Source organism: Aotus nancymaae, unplaced genomic scaffold, assembly GCF_030222135.1.
Source record: "Aotus nancymaae isolate 86718 unplaced genomic scaffold, 86718_ANA_hifiasm-v0.15.2.pri h1tg000051l, whole genome shotgun sequence".
Lineage (NCBI taxonomy): Eukaryota > Metazoa > Chordata > Mammalia > Primates > Aotidae > Aotus > Aotus nancymaae.
Genome location: NW_026988465.1, coordinates 10,516,099 through 10,527,858, shown reverse-complemented (window position 1 = coordinate 10,527,858; position 11,760 = coordinate 10,516,099). Strand labels below are relative to the sequence as shown.

Here is an 11,760-nt window from a genome sequence, read left to right as displayed (position 1 = left end):
GCGGAGCAACGGCGTGGTCTATGGCCAGTAGGCGTGTTTCTTTACACGTGGCCTGCGGAGGCCACCCGGGAGCCGGTTGGGTCCCACTGAAAATGTTCTGCCGGCAAGAGCGGCTAGCGGTGGGGTTGGTTTCAAGGCAGGGAAGAGCCATCGTGCTGCCTTCCTCTGCTGGGATGGCGAGACAGGGCTGGTGCGACTCACGCAGTACGGTGCTCGAAAAACGGGTAACCGCGGGCCTGGGACGCTTCTCGCTGCCGTTTTTTGGCCCTGGGTTCCGCCGAGTGGATCCAGCTTGTCGGTGTTTGTAGATTTGGCGGCGTTCGCTCCGCACTTCGGAGGAGGTGGCGTTTCATGGGAAGAAATACACTTTAGCAGATGGCCGCCCTGCTGTTATCGTCGGTGACGCGGGCCACAGACGTCGACTCAGAAGAAATCTGCACAGACATGCCCGGCGCCCTCAGCCTGCCCAGCCCCGCGGCCGCGGCGACGCGTGTTAGGAAGTCAGCCCTGTGGAAGCGGCGCCCTTCCTGGTGCCGGGCTGGCCCGTGGCAAATGCTGAGCAGATCTGAAACAATGGCTTCGCCGTTCCCTAGAGAATGCATCTAGAGTTTTGTGGTACATACACAAACGTACACTTTTTTTCCAAGTATATTTTATTTCTTGACAAACATGACGCTTTGTGATCGCCGTGTTTCTCTCCTTCCACCCACTATACAATACTAAATGATTCATCATTCTTTGAACAAATCAAGCTGTTTCACACCTGCCATGCATTTGTACCGACTGTGCTCTTCCCTTCACTGCCGCAGTCCTCCAGGTAGAAGTCCTTTTTTTTTTCAGCCGGAGTCTCGCTCTGTCATCCAGGTTGGAGTGCAGTGGCGCAATCTCGGCTCACTGCAACCTCCGCCTCCCAGGTTCAAGCGATTCTCCTGCCTCAGCCTCCTGAGTAGCTTGGATTACAGGCGCCCGCCACCACGCCCGGCTAAGTTTTGTATTTTTAATAGAGACAGGGTTTCACCATGTTGGTCAGGCTGGTCTCAAACTCCTGACCTCAAGTGATCCACCTGCCTTGGTCTCCCAAAGTGCTGGGATTACAGGTGTGAGCGACCGTGCCCGGCCCAAAGTCGTTTTATACTTTGAAATTCCCACCCAGGCGAACTTCAGGCACCTTACCCCCAACCCCATCCCGGTCTGCCCATCTCTACTGTTCTCTTCCTTCTTTGCATGAGTTCCTGTTGTGAGCTACCCCTTGTTCACTGAGGTAATGTAGCCAAACAAGGTTAAAGAGCCCCCAGTAAAGCCATATCCTGGGGTAACATCTTTATACAAGAAATTACCTACTGTAGACAGTGATTTTATTTTCTACTGAAACTCATGCAAAAATCACAATTAAAAGGTTTTTACCCTCGACTTCTACCTTGCCCAAATAACAAAAATATAACCAGGATAACTATTTTTTAAGACAATCTAATTTACTAAATTTTTCCCTCTCAAAAATCAACCACACACATCAAAGATATCTTACTTTTCAGTTCAAACCAAATAATATGCATTAACTTTACAGTCCTGTAACTTCCAAATGTGGGTGCTCCTGCTACTTCCAAACCCCCATCACTTATCAACAGGTTGGATTCCAGCTAGGGAATAAGAGGATTATTTTTAGATTGTTCAATATTCAGCTCACCACCCATAAGACCATTTCTTCTCTGCGTGTGGCCTAGTTCTTAGATATAATTTCCTTCTTCCCCAGGACACTTAAGAAATAGTTTCATTTTCATGAGGGGCAAGGGCTTCAGGAAGAGTCGTCCCACAGGGTCCCTGGAAGTGAAACCTGAAAGAGAAGAAGGAAATACAGCAGTTATGAACTACACGTTAGCAAAATAAATGCCCTACTTCAGCAAGCACTGATTTCTTAAGTGATATCCAAAGTAAAACCCAAATTCTCATACGTACAGGAGTTTGAATTTTTAAGCCCACTTCTTTCATCTAGTTTCTGACAACTCCAGTTATAACACTTCACTATGGACTGGCCTGTTACTGTGGGAATTTTGAGAAGCAATTGTCTAGAATGTATGTGCCATAAAGAATTTTATTTCAAGGCTTAAGAGACATGATTGCAAAGTGTATTTTGTTTTTTTCAATCCTGAGAACCTGTGCAAGAGAAGTGTATTTGGGGACTATATTGTCAAACTCATTGAAATTGTAAGTTTAGAATATACATATATATGTTACAGATGTATTTTTTATAGATATATATGTTTTATGTGTATATATAACACATAGTGTGTTTGGCATGTATATATATACACACACACTACATTTTTTTCTGTGTGTGTATGTATTTTGTGTTACATATATATATATAAAACATTATAGCAGCATTCACAGGTAGTACTGAGGACAAGAGAAAAAACTACTTGTGCACATCAGACCACCAGGATTTCAGCTGAGTCAACAAACCTCTCCAACCATCCGTCTGATTTTCTGACGAGCCTCTGAGCTGTAGTTAGAAAGTAGAAAAAAGAGAAAGAAGAAAAACAAAGGAGAAAAAAGAAGAAAAATCATGGACTTTTGTTTCCTCCAAGGAAAACCACTTTAGAAAGGGGGGAAAAAAAACTATGAAGCAGCAGCCAAAGCAGGACTTTCTAGTGCATTATTAAAAATGGAAAAGGCATTTCCTCAATGCAATTCATTTATATTCTTTATTCTTGACAGAATACAAATCCTGACTGCCTTAGCCCTCAAATGCTCCGTTCTGTCAACAGAGTGCCACTTAATGGACAGCCCAGACTACATGGTATCTCCAGTCCGTCTACCCACCCGCCCCGCCACATGCTAGCAAGCTCCTGGCCAGTATGTGGTTATCCAGGAATTACCGCCAGGCGTGGGGAGTGTTTAGGGAATCCCCAGATCCTCAGTTGCCACCTCTTCTCTTACTTAAGAAAGTGATTTCAAGTGCCCCTTTCCACATTCACCCTTCTTCCACCTTACAAAAGCAAGCTGGACCCCTCACCCATCTCATATTTTACAATGATACCTCATCCCCAAGTGTGAAAACATATGGGGTGCCAAAGAGAGGGGCATCTGGAATACCGGTGTAGCTCTGACACATTCATATGCAAGTAGGGTGCTTTCATTCTTGCTTTCAATAAAGTTGAAAAAGGGTCCAAAAGTATTTTCAGTGAACAGATCGCTAAATATGATACAAAGTTACTCTGTGTATTTTGGCATATAACTTGGAAGGTGGTCCAAAATGGCAAGGCTCTACCAACATTTCTTTCATGGCTGGGCACAGCGGCTCATGCCTGTAATCCCAGCACTTTGGGAGGCTGACGTGGGAGGATGGCTTGAAGCTAGGAGTTTGAGGCCAGCCTGGGCAACACATCAAGATCCTGTCTCTACAAAAAGTAACAGTAAAAACAGCCATGCGTGGTGACACAAGCCTGTAGTCTCAGCAACTCAGGAGGCTGAGGCGAGAGGACCACTTAAGCCAGGAGTTCGAAGCTGCAGTGAGCTATGATTACACCACTGTACTCCAGCCTGGGTGACAGAGAGAGCCCCCATCTCTTAAAAAAATAAATAAATAACTCCCTCATGCCCAGAGTTTAGGTGGCCCAGGTCTCTCAGTACTTACATCTATGAAAAGCAAACACTGGCGGGGCACGGTGGCTCACTCCTGTAATCCCAGCACTTTGGAAAGGCCGAGGCAGATGAATCATGAGGTTAAGAGATCAAGACCAACCTGACCAACATGTTGAAACCATCTCTATTAAAAATACAAAAATTACCTGGGTATTGTGGTGCACACCTGTAGTCCCAGCTATTCAGGAGGCTGAAGCAGGAGAATTGCTGGAACTCAGGAGGTAGAGGTTGCAGTGAGCCGAGATCGTGCCCCTGCACTCCAGCCTGGCAACAGAGCAAGACTCCGTCTCCAAAAAATAAAAGCAAACACTGAACATTCCAATTAACATTGAAAAAGTAAAACTTAGCTTTGCTGGTCAAAATCTGCCTAGCGATTCTTTGGATTGGAATAAAAGACATGGGTAAAGCCAGCTGTGAAGTTAATAGGAAACAATGTTTTTTCCCCTAGGATAAGCTGCAAAGTGTCTTAATTCCATTCTTTGAGTGACTACTGCCTTTTGACTCACTGAAGAATTTTGTTCCTTAATATTATAAACTATCAGAAACTTTGCTCCAATTAGAAATTATAACAGTAAAGAATGAAATATTCCTCTAGCCTTGAGGATCTATAAGTCACTTTGATACCGAGAAGCAGCCTAGATTTCCAACCCAGGTGCAGAGCTTCAGATAAGGGGTTTCTGGACACAACATTCCACATCTGTCTAAACTCTGTATCACAGTTTCTGGGAAAATGGGACCCTGGCCTACTCTGCCAGCCAGACATGATGCTGACCCCTTTACACTGTACAGCCCTGCTAGTTGCTTGAGTTTCTCAAAAACTACTTCATTTAAATTTCACTTAAACTCTACCCTCCCCCAACTGCTTTAATAACTCCACCTTTTCCTTTGTTAGGAAACACACCTCTCAATTCTACTGAGGTGCATTAAAGTCAATAAACCTGATCTCAACAGAATACTGGTTTGTTTATGGTGACTGTAGGAGGACTGGGCTAGACCAAGAGGAACTGTCTCCTTCCAATAGTATGTAACACTCAGCCATAGAGACATGGACCAATTCAAAGTTTATGTCCCATTCAGCTATTAAGAATGTATTGCTTGGCTGGGTGTGGTGGCTCATGGCTGTAATCCCAGCACTTTGGGAGGCTGAGGTGGGCAAATCACTTGAGGTCAGGAGTTTGAGACCAGCCTGGCCAACATGGTAAAACCCCATCTCTACTAAAAATACAAAAATTAGCTAGGCGTGATGGCATGTGCCTGTGATCCCAGCTACTAGGGTGGCTGAGGCAGAAGAATTGCTTGAACCCAGGGAGCAGAGGTTGCAGTGAGCTGAGACCACACCATTCCACTCCACTCTGGGTGACAAAAGCAAAACTCCATCTCAAAAAATAAATAAATAAAAAAGAACGTATTTCCAATAAAATTTTACTTGTTCGGAATTGTTAAACATACATGTATTTTGTTTTTATAATTACGCACTGCAGATTACCATAGTGATAATTCTGTCTAGAAAACTTTTTAATAAAACATTTTTTAACATTTAAAGGAAACTGAAAAAAATTAAATAATTCATGTGATATTTTGTTGCAGAAGTATAATAGTGTAGTCAGTAAAAGATTTTCTTTTTTTTGAAGACAGAGTCTTGCTGTCGTCCAAGCTGGAGTGCAGTGGCACGATCTCTGTTCACTGCAACCTCCGCCTCCCAGGCTCAACAGATTCTCCCACCTTAGCTTCCCAAGTCGCTGGGATTACAGGTGTGGACCACCACACCTGGCTAATTTTTGTATTTTTAGTAAAGATGGGGTTTTGCCATATTGGCCAGGCTGGTCCCGAACTCCTGGCCTCAAGTCATCCTCCGCCCCAGGCTCCCAAACTGCTGGGATTGCAGGCGTGCATTGCACCTGGCCAGTAAAAGATTTTCATGCATAAAAATATATTACATTAGCATAAATTATGTAGTAGTGATAGAATGGAACTACAAGTTCAAAGAGAAAAGAAAAAATGTTAAGTTTTCAGTTGTTAAGGAAGGGCTTGTATATTTATTTTATAAATGGATGGTGGTATGTACCAAATAGTTATAACATTCAGATTGGACTGGACACGTTTAAAACCATGACATGATAGTTTTTATTTTAAAATGTCAGTGTTTTGGCTGGGCACGATGGCTCACGCCTATAATCCCAGCACTTTGGGAGGCCAAGTCGAGCAGATCACCTGAGGTCAGGAGTTTGAGACCAGCCAGGCCAACATGAAGAAACCCCATCTCTGCTAAAAAGATAGAAAATATTAGCCGGATGTGGTGGCACATGCCTGTAGTCCTAGCTACTCGGGAGGCTGAGGCAGGAGAATCACTTGAACCCGGGAGGCGGAGGTTGCAGTGAGCCAAAATTGTGCCACTCACTGCACTCCAGCCTGGGCGACAGAGCCAGACTCTGTCTCAAAAATAAATAAAATAAAAAATAAAAAATAAATAAATAAATAATGTCAGTGTTTCCAATGTACTTGGAATCACATCTCCAACTATAACATTTTTGGTTTGAAAAACCTTAGATGTCAACTTTTAAAATGTGAAAGGCATACATGAACAATGTTTGAAAACCTCTTTTCCAGCACACCCGTGCACTCTGCCTGCCCCCACCAGCTGTAGGACAACCAGGACTACAGTGTTAGTTCCACATCCGCTCACGCCACTTTTATTGGCTAATGTAGTCATCTCGCTGAATTTAACATTATGTAATAAACTGCAAAAACAGAGCTGTTAAAAGTTATTTCTAGGAAAACTAGTCGAATGCTTGGGAAAGACATGACATACTGAGTCACTAAATATAATTCTGTTAAATTAGGTATAGGTGTAAAAGAGGGGAAGACTGCTTCACATTTTTCTTTTCCTAAGATCTTGCTCTGCTTTAAAAGAAATTAAAAAAAAAAAACAAAAACAGACAAATATCAAAACCCAGTGTTTGCCAAGGTTTCTTGATAAGAATCACCTGGGTCATTTGCTAACTAAACAGATAAACAGACATCTCCTCCTGAAAATTCTGATTCAGGAAGTCTAGGTAGGGGCCTTGGGATCTGATTTTCTTGGTTGTCTGTTTTGTTTTATAAAATAAGAGCTGGAGTCATTCATATTTGTAGGGATATTTGGGGAACACGAGGAAGATTATGGATATGATTTATGCAAGAAAGGTGAGCTTCAGCAGATCCCTACTTAAACAAAAGGCCTTTAGCTCTATTAAAAAAAAAAAAAAAAAGGACAAGTGCAGTGGCTAATGCCTATAATCCCTGTACTTTGGGAGGCCGAGGCAGATGGATCACTTGAGGCCAGGAGTTTGAGTCCTGTCTGGCCAACATGGTGAAATCCTGTCTCTTCCAAAAATTAAAAACTTAAGCCAGGTTGGTAGTACATGCCTGTAATCCCAGCTACTGCAGGGGCTGAGGTGGGAGGATTGCTTGAGTCCGGGAAACAAAGACTCCAGTAAACCGAGATTTCACCACTGCACTCCAGCCTGAGTAACAGAGCAAGACTTTGTCTCAAAAAAGAAAAAAAGGAATAAAAAAAAAAAAAGAAAGAAAAAAGAAAATGATGGTACACTTAGGCTTTCAATCAAAATGTTTAAAGTATGTCTGTGTCCTTTTCTATTGGTCTTGTTTTCAGTGGCTTTTTGAATGAACAGACCAGCTACGCCCTGACCGCACGGACTAGGAGGGCTTCCTACCTGCCCTTGACAGCACAGCCAGGGAGAGCTGGACTTCTCCAACGAACATGGCCAACCAGAGCGCCAAAGAAGTGACCTCTTCGCACCCTAGATAAGTAACTACATAACCACAACAATCTATAGACGTCTTTTCTACCTAAGAATTCCTTAGACTTCTAACCTCCACCAGCAGATAACTTTCTTTGGGCGTCTTCCCTCCCCAGGGCCCCCAACTTCATGACTTTACCGCTCGCCTCTCCTGGGACTTCTCCTTCCTCACTCCACTCTCTGTGAGGAAGCTCTGTGTTTAAGCTCTCAGCTGCTCCTGGGTTGGTTTCTGCCTTTGAAAAATTGAGTAGAATGAGATGACTATCACCAGCATCTCTTCTAAATGTCAGCTTTGATGTCACCGAGAAAAAAGCACTGCTGACTTCATTGATCAGATGACAGTTCTTGTGATCAGTCTGGTTGATAAGTAGCTTGTCAAATTGATAAGCGTTTCTAACTAGCAAGTAGCCTGTTTGTCAGAGACAATCGTACGTTTTCAAGACCATATGAAGCTGAAGAATTTTGGCTGAAGTGGCAGCTGAAGCAGTAGCAGACAAGGTTTTAGGAGGCTTGGCTTGTGCAATGATATATATTACACGCCAAGAATCTCTTCTGACCTGGCAGGAAAAATCACCAAATTCAGTTTCTTTCATGTGAAGAAGACACAGCCACCATAGGCAAGGGATGCCGGAACCCTGCCGGTCGGTCCATGGCACGGGAGGTGGGGGCCAACTCGAAACTTGGGTTGTGGAAATACTCCAGTTTTATTTTCTTCTTTTTCTCTATCTGCATTTTCTTGATTTTCTACAATGATGATTTGTTTTCATTCTTTATTTTTTTGAGACGGAATCTTGCTCTGTCACTCAGGCTGGAGTGCAGTGGTGCGATCTTGGCTTATTGCAACTTCTGCCTCCTCAGTTCAAGCGATTCTCCTGCCTCAGTCTCCCAAGTAGTTGGGACTACAGGCGCCTGCCACCACCCCCAGCTAATTTTTGTATTTTTAATAGAGACGGGGTTTCACCATGTTGGCCAGGATAGTCTTGATCTCTTGACCTTGTGATCCACCTGCCTTGGCCTCCCAAAGTGCTGGGATTACAGGTATGAGCCACTGCACCTGGTCCTTGTTTTAATTCTTTATAATCATTAGAGATGAGATGGAGATCAAATGACTGAAAATAACCATATTAGAAGAACCAAACTGGAGACACAGCTCATGTCCTGCTTCACAAAGTTTATCCTGTCCTACTCTTTGAGTTTTTCGATGGTCTTTCAAACAGACAGGAGGCTTGAACTACCTAGCTGTGGTATTACTCTTAGTCATGCTAAGTGGCCCAACTGCTATACATATGTGCCACAACGCAAATCAGAGGGAGGCCCAATGTGCATTTTTCAGGGGATAAGTTAGAAGATAATTTTTTATATAATAGCTGTATTGAGATTTGATTCACGTGCACTCCACTCATTTCAAATATATAATTCAGTGGCTTTTAGTGTATTCACAGACTTATACAACCATCACCACAATCAATTTCAGAGCATTTTTAACAACCTCAGAAGAAAACTTGTTCTCATTAGCACCGATTCCGCATTCCTCCCTACCCCTGAACAAAACAACCACTCATCTACCTTCTCTCTATTCATCTGCCTATTCTGGATATTTTGCACAAATGAAGTCATACCATATGTGGTCTCTTATGACTGGCTTCTTTCACTTAGCATAATGTTTTAAAGGGTCATCCACATAGTAGCATATATGGGTACCGCATTCTTTTTATGGCTAAAAATTAGTCCGTTGTACAAACATACCAAATTTTGTTACCACGTTTTCCATGAACAAGTTATGAACATTTGTGTACAAATTTTTACGTAGATGTATGATTTCATTTGTAGGACTTTACCAAGGAGAATTGCTAGATCACATAGTAACTCTACGTTTAACTGCCACATTGTTTTCCAAAACGACTGTGCCATGTTCATTCCCATCAGCCATGTATGAGGGTCCAATTTCTTCACCAACATTGGTGGTTTTCCTTTATCTTAAAAATCATAGCCACGCTTGTGGCTTTGAAGTGGTATCTCACTGTGGTTTTAATTTGCATTTATCTAATGCCTAATGATACTGACCATCATTTCAATATGCTTATTAGCTATGCGTACATATTTGGAGAAATGTCTTTTCAAATATTTTGACCTGGTTTTTAATTGGATTGTCTTTTATTATTGATAGTTGTAAGAGTTCTTTATATATTCTGGAAACAAATCCCTTATCAAATATCAAATAGTAGACTTACAAATATTTTCTCTCCCATTCTATGGGTTATCTTTTTACTTAATTGATGATACCTACTGGAGTATAAAAGTTTTAAATTTTGATAAAGTCCGATTTATCCATTTTTCTTATGTTACTTGCATTTTTGGTGTCATATCTAAGAAAGCTTTAACTAACCCAAGGTTATAAAGATTTATTCCTACATTTTCTTTTGACATTTTATACTTTCAGCTCTTACATTTAAGTCTACGATCCATTTTGAGTTATTTTTTGTGTATGGTGTGACAGAGGGTCCAGCCTCATTCTTTTGCATAATGGTATTCAGCACTATTTCTTGAAAAAGACTGCATTGCATCAAATTGGCTTGACCCTCTTTTCAAAAATCAATTGACCATTAATGTGGGCTTCTGTTTTATTGTTTTGTTTTGTTTTTTACTGGACTCTCAATTCTATTCCACAGATTCTATTTATCTATCCTATGCCAGTGCCACACTGTCTTGATTACTGTAACTTTGTAGTAAGTTTTGAAATTGGAAGTATGAGTTCTCCAACTTCATTTTTCATTTCATTTTGGCTACTTTGGGTCTCTTGCATTTTCATATGAATTTTAGGTTAATCTTTTCAATTAATTGCTGCAAAAAGCCAGCTGTGATTTTGATAGGGACTGAGTTAATGGAGCTCATAGATCAATTTGGGGAGCACAGCCATCTTAATCATATTAAGTGGTCCAATCCATGAACATGGGATATGTTTCCGTTCATTTAGGCTGCCTTTATTTCTTTCAACAATGTTCTGTAGTTTTCACAGTATAAGTTTTACGTAGGAGGCAATTTTTTTAAAGGCTATCTTCTTAGTTCCTACTACTCATGCACAAATGAAGAACTATGGATCAAGAACACAGGCTGTAGCTAATCAAAAAGACACATGGAAAAGAAGAGGCCCAGAGCCCACTCACACACCTGAGGAGGAGTCTACTTAAGTGTCTGTAGCCCTTTTTCTTTCTTTTTTTTTTTAAATCCCAGCAAAGACTTTGAAGAGTGGCTCCTATCCTGGCTGCACACTGGAATCACCTAGGAAGCTTATCAAAATGATGATGCCTGGGCTGCAACTCAGAGCAATAACACTGACATTTCATGAGGTGGCACCCAGGCATCAGTATTTTTAAAAAATGCAGCCAAGGTTGGAAACTACTGATTAAAGTAATGATAAGGTGTTTCAATGAAGTTTTCTATTTATTTATATTCATTTACTACTTATTTATATTCTAACTTATTCAAAAGTAATTAACTAGATGGACAAGAATTAGAAGTAAAGGCAAAAAAAGTAGGGGTGAGAAAAAAGAAAAAGGGGCCGGGTTTGGTGGCTCACACCCAGCACTTTGGGAGTCCGAGGCAGGTGGATCACGAGGTCAGGAGTTCGAGACCAGCCTGGCCAATATGGTGAAACCCTGTCTCTACTAAAAAAAATACAAAAATTAGCCAGGAGCGGTGGCACGTGCCCATAGTCCCAGCTACTCAGGAGGCTGAGGAAAATCACTTAAACCTGGGAAGTGGAGGTTGCAGTGAGCCAAGATCACGCCACTGCAAAGTAAGACTCTGTCTCCAAAAAAAAAACAGAACAAGGGTGAAGACGTAAAACAGACCCTGGAATAAGACTAAAAATGCACACTATGATGATCTACACTTTGCACCCAAATGTGGGAAGCAGGATCAGTGTCATAGTATGGCCACAGATACAAATAACCTTGGCAATTAGACCAAAGGGGAATCTGCCAGGTGGCCTCCTGGTGAGAATGGCAGGTGATGAGGTTCTGCAAGGGCATCTCCCAGGCTCACTTGTGGAGCAACTGGGTAACTTCCAACTAAAGGCCATCACTCAATCTAGCTTAAAGATGTAAGGGAAAGCAAAGCCTAAGCAATCAAAGAAGAGTTTTCAAAACGTAAACAAACAAAAGTCCCACAGCAAATTTCGCGTACAGTGACAGAGCTACCCACCTTAGTCTATAATGAATGATTTTGTTCTTCCATAAAAGCATTTGCAGATCAAAAAACAAAACAAAACACAAACCCTGTGTCTTTTTTAAAAATTAGGGGAGTAGGTCAACTATGT

General features: G+C 41.9%; 1 protein-coding gene across 8 annotated transcripts in view; it reads right to left on the bottom strand.

The window, feature by feature from the left end:
* Positions 1 to 1,338: 1,338 nt before the first annotated feature.
* Positions 1,339 to 11,760, bottom strand: part of SIRT5 (sirtuin 5) — a 44,937-nt gene continuing 34,515 nt past the window's right edge. For 6 of the 8 annotated variants that reach the window (XM_064362992.1, XM_021665354.2, XM_021665356.2 and 3 more), the window contains 2 exons: positions 2,461 to 2,500; positions 1,339 to 1,831 (listed from right to left, as the gene is read on the bottom strand). In XM_064362992.1, the coding sequence (XP_064219062.1) occupies positions 1,793 to 1,831; positions 2,461 to 2,500 (79 nt within the window). In that variant the 3' untranslated portion in view covers positions 1,339 to 1,792. The remainder of the gene's footprint in view (positions 1,832 to 2,460; positions 2,501 to 11,760) is intronic. The other 2 variants (XM_064362993.1, XM_021665355.2) reach the window with 1 other exon arrangement.